Source organism: Galeopterus variegatus, unplaced genomic scaffold (assembly GCF_000696425.1).
Source record: "Galeopterus variegatus unplaced genomic scaffold, G_variegatus-3.0.2 Scaffold658, whole genome shotgun sequence".
NCBI classification, from domain to species: Eukaryota; Metazoa; Chordata; class Mammalia; order Dermoptera; family Cynocephalidae; genus Galeopterus; species Galeopterus variegatus.
The window spans coordinates 384,519-396,208 of NW_007726769.1; the positions used below are offsets into that span (position 1 = coordinate 384,519).

The following is an 11,690-nucleotide window of genomic DNA, read 5'->3' on the forward strand; positions in this document are numbered from 1 at the left end:
CCGGACAGAGTTTTGGTTATCATTCACAGATTTAGGGACAAGTGGGCTTTTAAAATTTTCTTGGCAGCTGGTGTGTATGGGGATCCAAACCCTTGATCTTGGTGTTATAACACCAAGTGTTTTTGTATTTTTTTAGGCTTTTGTTTTGACTTTTTTTTTTTTTAAGATGTGGATGATCATTTTATTTTATTTTGGCTGGCCAGTACAGGAATGGAATCCTGGACCTTGGTGTTATCAGCATCATGCTCTAACTAACTTGAGTTATCCAGCCAGCCCCATGCATGAGCATTTTAAAAACGACATGTTCTGAAACTATTAGAAAGTACAGCTTGAAGCAATACAGGTGAAAGGATATAAAAAACATGAAACAGCAGTATGCCTTCATTGTTAGTATATAGTTTATTTAAACCAAACTATGATGATACAGAGAAGAGACTGAGGTGCGAGCTGCCCAGAATCTTTGTGGATTATATATGCAAGTAGCTGGAGTCCTTGGATCCACACTTCAGTAACAGATAAATCAGCTGCATAAATACAGACAACATAAGACGCAAGACATTTCACAGCTTTTTGCTTTGCGTTTCCATTTCAAACATATGTACGTTACAACTTTATACTTTAAATTACTACTCCACACATTATGTGACAATGGCTAAGGATGCAATGGTCCCATACCTCTGACATAGGCAGACTTTGGTCTGCAAGACAGGACATTTCAGTGGGATAACAAACAAACTCTAACACATAACATACAAAAAGATCCTTAAAAATCAGATTAATACGATATTCTTCGTGTTATATGTGGAGGAAGAAAGGAAGTGGAAAAACAAGACATCAGTGGGCTTTAAATGTATAGTATGTTGAGGTCTTAAAAGTTTCATTCCCTTCCTCAAGGGAAAAATTTTTTTTAACTGATAGAAAAAAGAAAGCAACGTCACAACACCCTAGAATGAGGAAGAATGTTATCCTGACAAATGTTTAGATGCTTCCATATAATAAATACAGCAGGTAGCAGAGCAAATGTCACAAGTATTGGCTTGGTGTTTATTCCTATGCTTATAAAAAAATATTAAGCTTCTTTGTATGGACTGAGCGGCAGTTAGCCTGTGGGTGTTGGTCTTCGGTCCCTGCACACCGGTGGCTGTTTACATTCCATGCTCATCCTATAGCAGGCTCCACTGCCAGCTGCCTGCACACTATTTCCCAAGGAGGAGTTCTTGTCTTCGATTTACTGCAGTAGGGTTCCTAGCTTAGTTACATGCTCATGTGTTCCGGAAGAACGTATGAAATATCATCCCACGGATGACGATACAGCCCCTGCTTCAGCCTCTTCTGATCAAGATAGTGTCCTAAAAAGGAGCAAATGCATCTTTTTATTACAGTTCCACAAGCCTGGTGAGGGGAGAGGCTAAGGAAAGGAAATCTTTCTAATACAAAAAAGGTGGCTGCAAAGAAATGGGCAAGTAAATTCAGATCCATTCCACAGGCAGATCAGCCAGACTTGGTAAAAGGGAACTGTTGGATTTAACTCTGTTTTCCCGGGCTAGCTATCAAAGTCACTTCTAAGAACAAAGGAACAAAGACAAAGATAAGGGGAAATTTAAAGAAAAGAAGGATTAAAAACAATGACTCATCATTCGAGTAGGTGGTATAGCTAAACCTTGGAGGTTAAGAGGAAAAAAAAACAACACTTAAAACAACAAACTTACCAATGAAGCCCATACTCCTTCCCAGCACAAAGATGCCATTGAGGGCTCCAATGTCAATATATTCATCAGCTTCCTCCCTGCAACACACAATCAACTTGTAGTGTTAAAGTGGCTCACGTGACTGCCCTCTTCCCCAAGACAGTACTACTTCTGCCCAGGAATGAAAAGCTCTCTTGTGGTTTCAAAGTAGAAAAGAGGGGTGCCTTGGGCAGTGGCATTAGAGGCAATTTTTGTTTTCTTTATAGCTCTCCATATTCTCTAAATCTATAAGGAGCATGTGTGACTTTTATAGCTGGGAGCAAACCACACCGACAAAAATCAACAAACGTTGTGAGAAGAAAATAACTACGATGCTCACCGAGTAAAGGACCCACAGTTTCTAAGCATGTCTACAAATGCAACTCCAATTAAACCATCCACATTCAGGATAAGATTTGGTTTCTGCGAAGGCAAAAAATTCAAAGCATTTACCATTTTTTCTTTGTAATTTTCCACTGTTACTACTACTATTACCATGAATTTTTTTTTGGCAGCTGGCTGGTACAGGGATCTGAACCCATGATCTTGGAGTTACAAGGCTGCGCTCTAACCAACTGAGCTAACCAGCCAGTCCTATTACTATGGATTCTGACCGCCATTTAAAAAGCTCCCACCAAAACATCCCAGTTGGTTGACACTGTGTCATACTCAGTTCAATTCCCAGTGTCTAGACAAAGGACCTAGTTGACATTTAATACCTGTCTGTTGAATTTAATTATGCAACAGGAATAAAATTTCCAAAATAGACCAGGTTTGATTTTAGCAGCACAACCAAAATTAACCTGGCTCCCCTTTCCCAGGAAATTTACACAAAAAAATGATTAGAGAACTTTATTACCTTTGAGGTGGTAATCTTCTCCACTTCCAAAGCATAATCGAGCAGCGGGGTGGCAGGGAAGTGCTGTCTGACGTAATCTTTGAGGATTTGCACTCTCATGTCTGGATTGTTTATCTAGAAATGGACACAAAGTTACAGAGGTTACAAAAAAGTTACAAAGTTACCACTCAAACTCTACTGTTAAGAGCCTGTTTGGACTTGCCATAGGTGGACAGAACTGTACATCTCATCTCAGAGGTGATTCAGGAACCTGATCCACATGTACTATCCATGTAGCACTGATTATGACACTGCTGTGGGGCTTAAGGTTTTTGAAGTCCTCTCCTATCTCAGTTGGGCCTCAAACAACCTCTGTAGGTTTCTCTCTTTTATGTTACAAAGAAGGAACTGAGCCTTGGAGACGTTCAGGAAGTTAGCCATGGTCCTACAGTATCACGCAGCAGGGGGCTGGGACTGGCCCACTCTACAACCTGAAGTCTTAGGTTCCAGCCACCAGCTATGCTTCCCACCAGCTCTGTGGTCTAGTCAGCTGTAGCAAAGTTCTACTCTAAGCAAGCACATGTTGGGAGTGGGTTGGCAAAGTATCCCCAAAATTTTAGGAAAAATTCCAGACCTGCAATGAATGAAATTAACCATCTGCTGAGAGATCCACACACACCCGTTAGTCAGGGAGTGAAGTGATTTAGGCACATGCCAAATCCCAATACCAGAGTGACCACCTCCTTGCTCAGCAAAGAGAAACACTAGGTCAGTATGGACTCCAGAACGGAAAGAGCTCAAAGACGGAGTGTGGCAGAACAGGTCTAGCATTATCTTAGAAAGAGGCCCTGAGTTGTGGGTTAGAAAGTTGTTATCTGCTCAGGAGCTGGAGGTGGCTCAGCAAAGTTCAGCAAGGCCTGGTGGAATGTCCCTTAGAGTTCACCACCTTCCCTGGTTGGTTCTAATCCAGTCCTGGCTCATCAAGCAAACTCTGGATGTCTAACCCACGATGGCCAAGCATTTGAATGCCTGGAATGTCCTGAATCACACATATGACCCTCTTGTATTAACACTCCCCACCTAAACCAGCACAGTGCCCAACTAAATGAGGTTTCTGGAACCACAGAGCTAAGGAGCTTCCTAAGGAGCTGTTGCTATAAGGCCCTTAGCAATTGCCAACCACCTCTTCTCTTTCTCTTTGGTTTCTAAACACAACACACTACCAGGACACACAGAGGACTACCTGGCCTGCGTGAGACTGCATGACACCAGCACATCCCAGACAGGGGCTGCTGCTTCAACACAGACAACAGAGAACAGAGCCACAGCCACCCAAAGAGGATGTAGTGTGAATGAGAAATAAACCTTTGCAGTTGTAAGCCACTGAGATTTTTGGAGTTGTCTGTTATGGCAGCATGAAGTATTACCTAGCCTAAGGTGACCAATATGTCCCCTTAACCCTGACATAGTCCTTTCTCCTATAATGTTCATTTGGGAAGCTAAAGTACCAAGTTTCCACCTCATCATATTTTCACACAGCAATTGAACGAGATAAAAACTGTAAGGACAATCTGTATTATAACATGAAAAACACAGCTGCCTTATATTTGGCATTTGTCAATGCATCCAAAGCTTTGCATGGTGGGAGTGAAAAGCTTGGGTGTTCCCAACTAAAATGATGCTCTCCTGTCACCATCCATCCTGGAGATCCCCCCCCCCCCGCCCTTACTGAGAGCAACTTACCGATTTCACTCGGTGACCAATGCCCATGATCAGCTTTCCTTCCTTCTTCATCTTATTCACAAACTCCATGGGGATAATGCCACTGTCAAAGGCTTTACTGAACATCCTGGCTGCTGCATCTAAGGCACCCCCAAACCGGTCCCCCTGTAGGAGAAACAAACACATATTGACATAAGCTGTTAAGAGTTCCTCCAGCTTTGCAAACCAATTCAGTAGATCCTGAGCAGCCCCCAGCACAGGGTTTCACACTCAGGGGCTTCTTCTAGAACCTTGCTGGAGCCAAGCAGCATGATGCCAAAGCCCAGTGTTCCAGCTTTTTACCTCCCGGGATGACTATACTTACAATGGTGAGCAGCCCCGAGGTAAGACTGGAGACCAGGTCCTTTCCAGCCCGTGCACAGATGATGGTGTTGTGAGCCCCCGAGACGGCTGGCCCATGATCAGCTGTTACCATTAGACACATCTCAATAAACTGGCAAGAGTACTTGGGCAGCCTAGGGGAGGATTAGGGAGGGGCAAGACTTTTATTAGATCATTTCGGGTTTAGAAAATAGGACCATGCCCATGGTAGCCACTTAGCACCAGCTATTTCTGTCCTTTACTGGAGCTTTTTGGGGACCAGACAGTACACTGAGCAGTTCACATTCATTGCTTCACCTTAACCTCATAAAGGAGGATCATTCCTCATGTTACAGCAGAGAAAATGAGGCTCGGAGAGGCGAGGTAACCAACCCAAGGTCTCCTGGCTAAGAAATGGAAGAAGGAATCCAGAGGGAAATTTTTACAATACTTCACATAAAGCAGCCAACCCCACCAAAATGTAATGTGGTACATGGCTGTGGACAGGGGGTAGCCCCTCAACTATTCTTTCAGCCAGGGGAAGGGTGCTGAGCTGAATCTGCATCTCCGGAGTTAGGGCACAACAGGGGTATCATCAGCCAATTCTGCCCAACCCCATTTCTTTAATTACCCCCTCTGAAATTTTTTTCTTTTTTTTAAAAGATGACCAGTAAGGGGATCTTAACCCTTGACTTGGTGTTGTCAGCACCACGCTCACCCAGTGAGCCAACCGGCCATCATTATATGGGATCCGAACCCGTGGCCTTGGCGTTATCAGAACCACACTCACCCGAGTGAGCCATGGGCCGGCCCCCGTGACATTTTTTAAATGCTTTTAAGTTATATTTTAATTACAAAAGTAAGATGAATATGTTCTCCTTTTCAAAAATTCAAAGCAGAACAGATATAGTTACGTCCCCTTTGGCCTCCACCCCAATCTTCATCTTCTGCCTTAGTGTTAGTTTGTTTTTTTCTAAAAAGATGACCGGTAAGGGGACCTTAACTTTTGACTTGGTGTCGTCAGCACCACACTCTCCCAAGTGAGCCACGGGCCGGCCCCTTTAGTGTTAGTTTGGTGGACATCTTTCTGGACCTTTTTCTCCCCATTTTTATTTACATGCATACATACATAGACACATGGGAAGTATACAGTGTTGTTTTGTGTGTATACGTTTTTCATAATCATCACAGATGTACTGTCCCATAATGTGCCATTTATCAATGAATCTGAGCTCTATAAATGTTGCTATATATGAAGAGAGAGCAAGATGGCAGGATAGAGGGACCCTAGAGTCACTCTCCCCCACAAATCAACCGATTTACAATTATAAAAATGTAACACCAGCCAAGCTGAGGCTGCTAGAGCTCAGGGTAAGAGGAGGAGAGACCTACCCCAGAGTTCATGAAGGCAGGAGAAACCACGATGAGAGAAAGAAAGAACTGCTCTGAGCGTTTCAGGCCTCAGCCGCTTTAATGGTGGAACTACTGAGCACATGGAGCAGGAGCTGGCAGAAGCCACAAGCTGTGCCCTTCAGATGGAGTTACTTGGAGGCAGCAGGGGAGAAGAGGGCCTTGGTGGCCCCCAGGACAGTAAGACCACTAATAGGGTTCCTGTGGACCCACACAGGAGCGAGAAGCCAGAACAGCTGAAAAAGGGGAGCCATTCAGAGGCTAGTGAGTCAATGCAATGGACTGGCACAGGGCCCGCCCCATGGGAAGTGTTCGGAGCACAGGAGATGGGGGAGACAGGCCCACTGGCAGAACACTGGGACACAGCAAGGACAGCCGATCCCCTCCCCAATCAGCGCAGGACCACCCAGAGGAGACTGGTCGGGAATGCAGAATTGCATAGGGTGCAGTTTGATGAAAAAACTCAGGCCCAGATCACCCCAGGTGCACCAAGTCTCTCTTGGAGAGCCCGAAGTACCTATAAGGTCAACCATTAAACTCTGAGCTACACAAAAAGCCTTCCCTAGGGAAACAGCATCAAAGCAGCAACTTAGGTCAACCACACAGCTAAAGTACTGATTCCCAAAGGAAGTTCCACCATGTTAGAAATAAGTAAAGGACAAAAAATTAGTTCCAGGGCCAGCCCGTGGCTCACTCGGGAGAGTGTGGTGCTGATAACACCAAGGCCACGGGTTCGGATCCCATATAGGGATGACCGGTTTGCTCACTGGGTTAACGTGGTGCTGACACCACCAAGTCAAGGGTTAAGATCCCCTTACCAGTCATCTTTAAAAAAAAAAAAAATTAGTTCCAGCCCAGGCACACCACCAGTGCCTTGGGGCCCACCAGGGGACATGACACATGGAGCCAGGGACAGGACCCCCACCCATAACCATTCTCACCACCAGCACCTCAGGGCCTGCCCAGGAACCCAAGGCTTGGAGCTGGGGACGGGACCCCACTCCCACATCCAGCACACTGCCAGCACCTTGGGGCCCACCCGGGGGCCGGGGACATGCAGCCAGGGACTGGACCCCCCTGCCCACAACCAGGCATACCATGCCAATGCCTCAGGGCCCACCCGGGGACCCGAGGCATGTAGCCAGGGACCGGAACCCATCCCACAATCAGGCACACCGCGCCAGCACCTCAGGTCCCACCTGGGGACCCAAGGCATGGATCTAAGGACCAGACATTCCCCACAACCAGGCACTCCACCAGCACTAAGGAGCATGCCAAAAACATTACTGCCATGTGGGTGGCCCACCACAGCCACCACAATAACCATGGTTGCTGCGAAAGCAGGAGACACCACAACCACCATGCAGATGGTCCACCAACCACTGGATTGCATTGACACAAGGAGAGTCACCAGCAGAGATAAAGAAAAGATGATGTCTCTCTCCACAAAGCCCATTTCAGAGTGATAGAAGAAGCATCTGCTCTATGATAATACTGGGGAACCTGATCATACCTCTCAGCATTGGACAGATCATCTAGGCAACAAATCAACAGAGTAACCATTATTCTTTCAGAAGGAGAGAAGAAATCTAGGGTAATTAGAGGGGGAGGGGGACGGAGAGAGAGGATGGGGCGAGATTGGACAAGGGGCATAAAGAATAATTATGGGGCCGGCCCGTGGCTCACTCGGTAGAGTGCAGTGCTGATAACACCAAGGCCCCAGGTTCGGATCCCATATAGGGATGGCCGGTTCGCTCACGGGCTGAGCGTGGTGCTGACAACACCAAGTCAAAGGTTAAGATCCCCTTACCGGTCATCTTTTTAAAAAAAAAAAATTAATAATAATAATTATGATGTGTAACAAATATATATGCCAGTGATATTGATTTGATCAACATATCTCAATGTTGAACCCCGAAAATATGTATAATCAATTTTAATCCAACAAAGTTTTAAATAAATAAATAAATAAATAACTGTTGCTGCATACACAGATCTAGTTCATTCCTTTTAACTCCTATATGGTATCCCAGCATACGAAAATACCACAAATCACTGGTAATCCACTGAGTATTTACACTGATAACCATCAACTAAAAAAATATCCTTGGGGCTGGCCCGTGGCTCACTCAGGAGAGTGTGGTGCTGAAAATACCAAGCCATGGGTTTGGATCCCATATAGGGATGGCCAGTTAGCTCACTGGGTGAGTATGGTGCTGACGACACCAAGTCAAGAGTTAAGATCCCCTTACCAGTCATCACTTTAAAGAAAAAAAAAAAATATATATATATATATATATATATATATATATACATACACACACATATATATATATCTCATTGGATGTGTTTCTTTGGTATACACAAGCATATCTCTGAAGTAGCTTTCTAGATATGGAATTGGTGGGCTGTCAGGTATGAGCACTTCTAAACTTCACTGCTATTACTCAACTGCCTTTCAGAAAGACTGTGCCAATTTCTACTCCCACCAACAATGAATGAATGCAGTAGTTCCCTCATACCTGTATAAACACATTATCAAATAATTTTTTTATCTTTGCTGCCCTATAGGGGAAAATTGGTATCACAGCTTTTACATTATTCTTTTTATAATTGGTGAGGTTGATCATTTTTTCATGTTGAAAAGCCATTTTTGACCCATTTTTCTAATAGGTTATTGGTCTTTTAAACACTAATTTTTAAGAATCATTGTGAATTAAGAAAATTAGGGCCGGCCCGGTGGCGCACTCGGTAGAGTGTGGCGCTTGGGAGTGCAGCGGCACTCCCGCCGAGGGTTCGGATCCCATATAGAGACCGGTCCGCTCACTGGTTGAGCGCGGTGCGGGCGTGACACCAAGGGTTGCAATCCTGTTGCCGGTCACGGTACGGGCGCGACACTGAGGGTTGCGATCCCGTTACCGGTCACGAAAAAAGACAAAAAGGGGAAAAAAAAAAGAAAATTAGCTCTTCATCTATGCCCCATAAACAGTTACGCAGATGGACTCTCTACTTCACCCATGAAATCCCTTAGCAGGCACAAAACAACTGTAGAGACATTATCTGTCCCCAGGCCCCTTCATGTCCAAGTCAGGTGGCAGATGTGGGAGACACAGGCTGCCCCTAGCCCTCCCAGGACCTGCCTTTGTATTATCTGATGGTCAGAAGGGGCCACCTTACAAGCCCCCTTCATGTCCAAGTCAGGTGGCAGATGTGGGAGACACAGGCTGCCCCTAGCCCTCCCAGGCCCTGCCTTTGTATTATCTGATGGTCAGAAGGGGCCACCTTACAAGCTCCTGCACACAAGCAGAGGGTGGAATCCAAGAGTCCATCATGGGATTTCTTGATGCCCTTAGAGAAGCATCCCATGGTTTAGGGCCCAAAGAAGTGACCACATGGCTGCTTGAACTAGTTAGGAGAGCTAGGTTTCTAGGAGTCTGAGCCAAATCAACTCAAAAGCCACCACTGTACCAATCCCCACCCCCAAACCTCCTTTGCCCATACTACTAGGGACATCCAAAGCACCTACCCTGGCCCAGGAGTAGTCCATGGGCACTGTTGGGGGCGGCACCTCCTGAGCGGGTACAATGACTCCATTGGCCACAAGATCTTCATACACAGACCTGGGAGGCGGAAGGCGGGGAGACAGGAAAAAAGAAATCCACATGAATTTTATTATTCTGGGTTCTTCCAAGCCATCCCCAAAATGCTCCTCCCCCTAACCCAAACACTATAGGTTTCTTCAGCTCTGAACCTTTCCTGTCAGCGGCTTACTCTTACCAGTTGGATTCCGAGAACTAAACGAAAACAAGCTCTGACCAAGACTGCACTCGCCCCTCCTACCTCACATCCCATCATATCCCCAACTCTGAATGGGGCTTTCTAGAAAGCTGAATCCAGAGGCTAAGAACAGAGGGAAGTAGCCTAGACAGGTTCAAGAGCTAGAAATGGGAAGAGACAATAGGCAGTCCAATAACTTATCAATCGGAAGTGACACTTTCTAAATATTTCCATGCTCATCTCTCATTTATGGCCACCAACTCCCAGACAAGTAGGTAGCTCAGAAACAGGATACGTTTCAACACCAGCCTGAATGGCCTGTACCTGCTTCTTCTATAAACAAAACAAAAGGAAAACCAAAGAGAAAGAGGATTTTGAAGCATCCATACAGCTGTGCTAGACGTCTGAGAGGGATCGGGAAGATCGGATGCCCCTATGTTGGAGAGGCTATCATCTTTAGGAGGGATCAGGAGGGGAAGGCGGAGACCGGCATCTTCCCCAGGGTCTACTCACTGGATGATTTCTCCAAGCTCATCAAAGCTCCGGGGTACAAACACTCCCGCTTCCTTCAAAGCCTGGTTCTTGGCTACCGCAGTTTCAGAAGCCTGGTTGGCACAAGCTCCGGCATGGCCAAACTGGACCTGGAAGGCAGAGGAGAACAACTTCAATGGACTTCTTAATCCCTGAGAGAGAACAGAAGATCCTGGGAAACATCAGCGATGACCATAAGCCAGCTCGATCCTAGATGCTTTACATGAAATCACAGCCTTCCAGCCTGAAGCAAGATCACTAAATAGGTACGATGGATGATTCCCACTTTACAGATGAGGAAACTGAGGTACACAGAAGTTCAGGAGCTTACCCAAGGTCACACAGCTAATGTGCACCGAAGCCAAGAAACAAAGCCTGGTGGCCCAACTCCAGAGACTGAATACTGAACCACATGGAGCTCTCCCTGGGGCAGTGGTCGGGGGATGGGGAACAGGGGTTAGTTCTTCCCAACACTTGAAAAGAGATTACAAACTAGCGTCCTCAGGCTAAACTGAGCTCACAGATATAATCTCATTGTCTCACACATACTTTCTGTAAAACATGCATCAGTATTTTTTAAAAACCTCAAGTTTTCATGTAAAAGTACGAATTTCCAGCTTCTTTTAAGAAGGCAGATCTTCGGCTGGCCCTTGGCTCACTCGGGAGAGTGTGGTGCTGATGACACCAAAGCCATGGGTTCGGATCCCATATAGGGATGGCCGGTTCACTCACTTTGGAGAGTGTGGTGCTGACAACACCAAGTCAAGGGTTAAGATCCCCTTACCGGTCATCTTTTAAAAAAACAAAACAAAACAACAACAACAAAAAAGAAGTCAGATTTTGCACCACTAGACCTATTTTATTCCCACACAGCAATAACCACCCAGAGCCAATTAACAATCGGCCCCCTCTACCTGAGCAAGCACTGAGGTAATACATAAATCCAATGGAAGTGAAGGAGAGGAAAGGGAAAGTCAATCAGAAGAGCTAAGTGGTAATGTGTGCTTAATCAAGCAATGGGGAAAATGAACTAACCTAATGAAACATTTGGTACAAAACCCTGGCTTAGGGTGGGGTACACTGGGCAATCATAGTATTATCTAACCTGTTTAAATAACACTACATCCAGAAACTTCCTAAGAGTTTTACTCATTTAATCTTCTAGCTGCTATGACTGTTTCCTATAAAAAAAGGAAATGGAAACTCAGAAGGGTAAAGTAACTTGCCCCAGGTCACATAGGTAGTATGCCATAGCATTTTAAACCAGGCAATCTGGCCCCAGCCTGTACTTTTTTTTTTTTTTTTTTTTAATTTTTTGTCGATAT

General features: G+C 45.4%; 1 protein-coding gene across 1 annotated transcript in view; it reads right to left on the minus strand.

The window, feature by feature from the left end:
* Nucleotides 1-376: 376 nt before the first annotated feature.
* Nucleotides 377-11,690, minus strand: part of ACLY (ATP citrate lyase) — a 56,557-nt gene continuing 45,243 nt past the window's right edge. The window contains 9 exon segments of the mRNA XM_008571086.1: nt 377-1,349; nt 1,710-1,786; nt 2,068-2,150; nt 2,587-2,700; nt 4,309-4,452; nt 4,652-4,802; nt 9,340-9,350; nt 9,584-9,677; nt 10,348-10,475. Coding sequence (XP_008569308.1) covers nt 1,255-1,349; nt 1,710-1,786; nt 2,068-2,150; nt 2,587-2,700; nt 4,309-4,452; nt 4,652-4,802; nt 9,340-9,350; nt 9,584-9,677; nt 10,348-10,475 — 897 coding nt within the window. The 3' untranslated portion in view covers nt 377-1,254.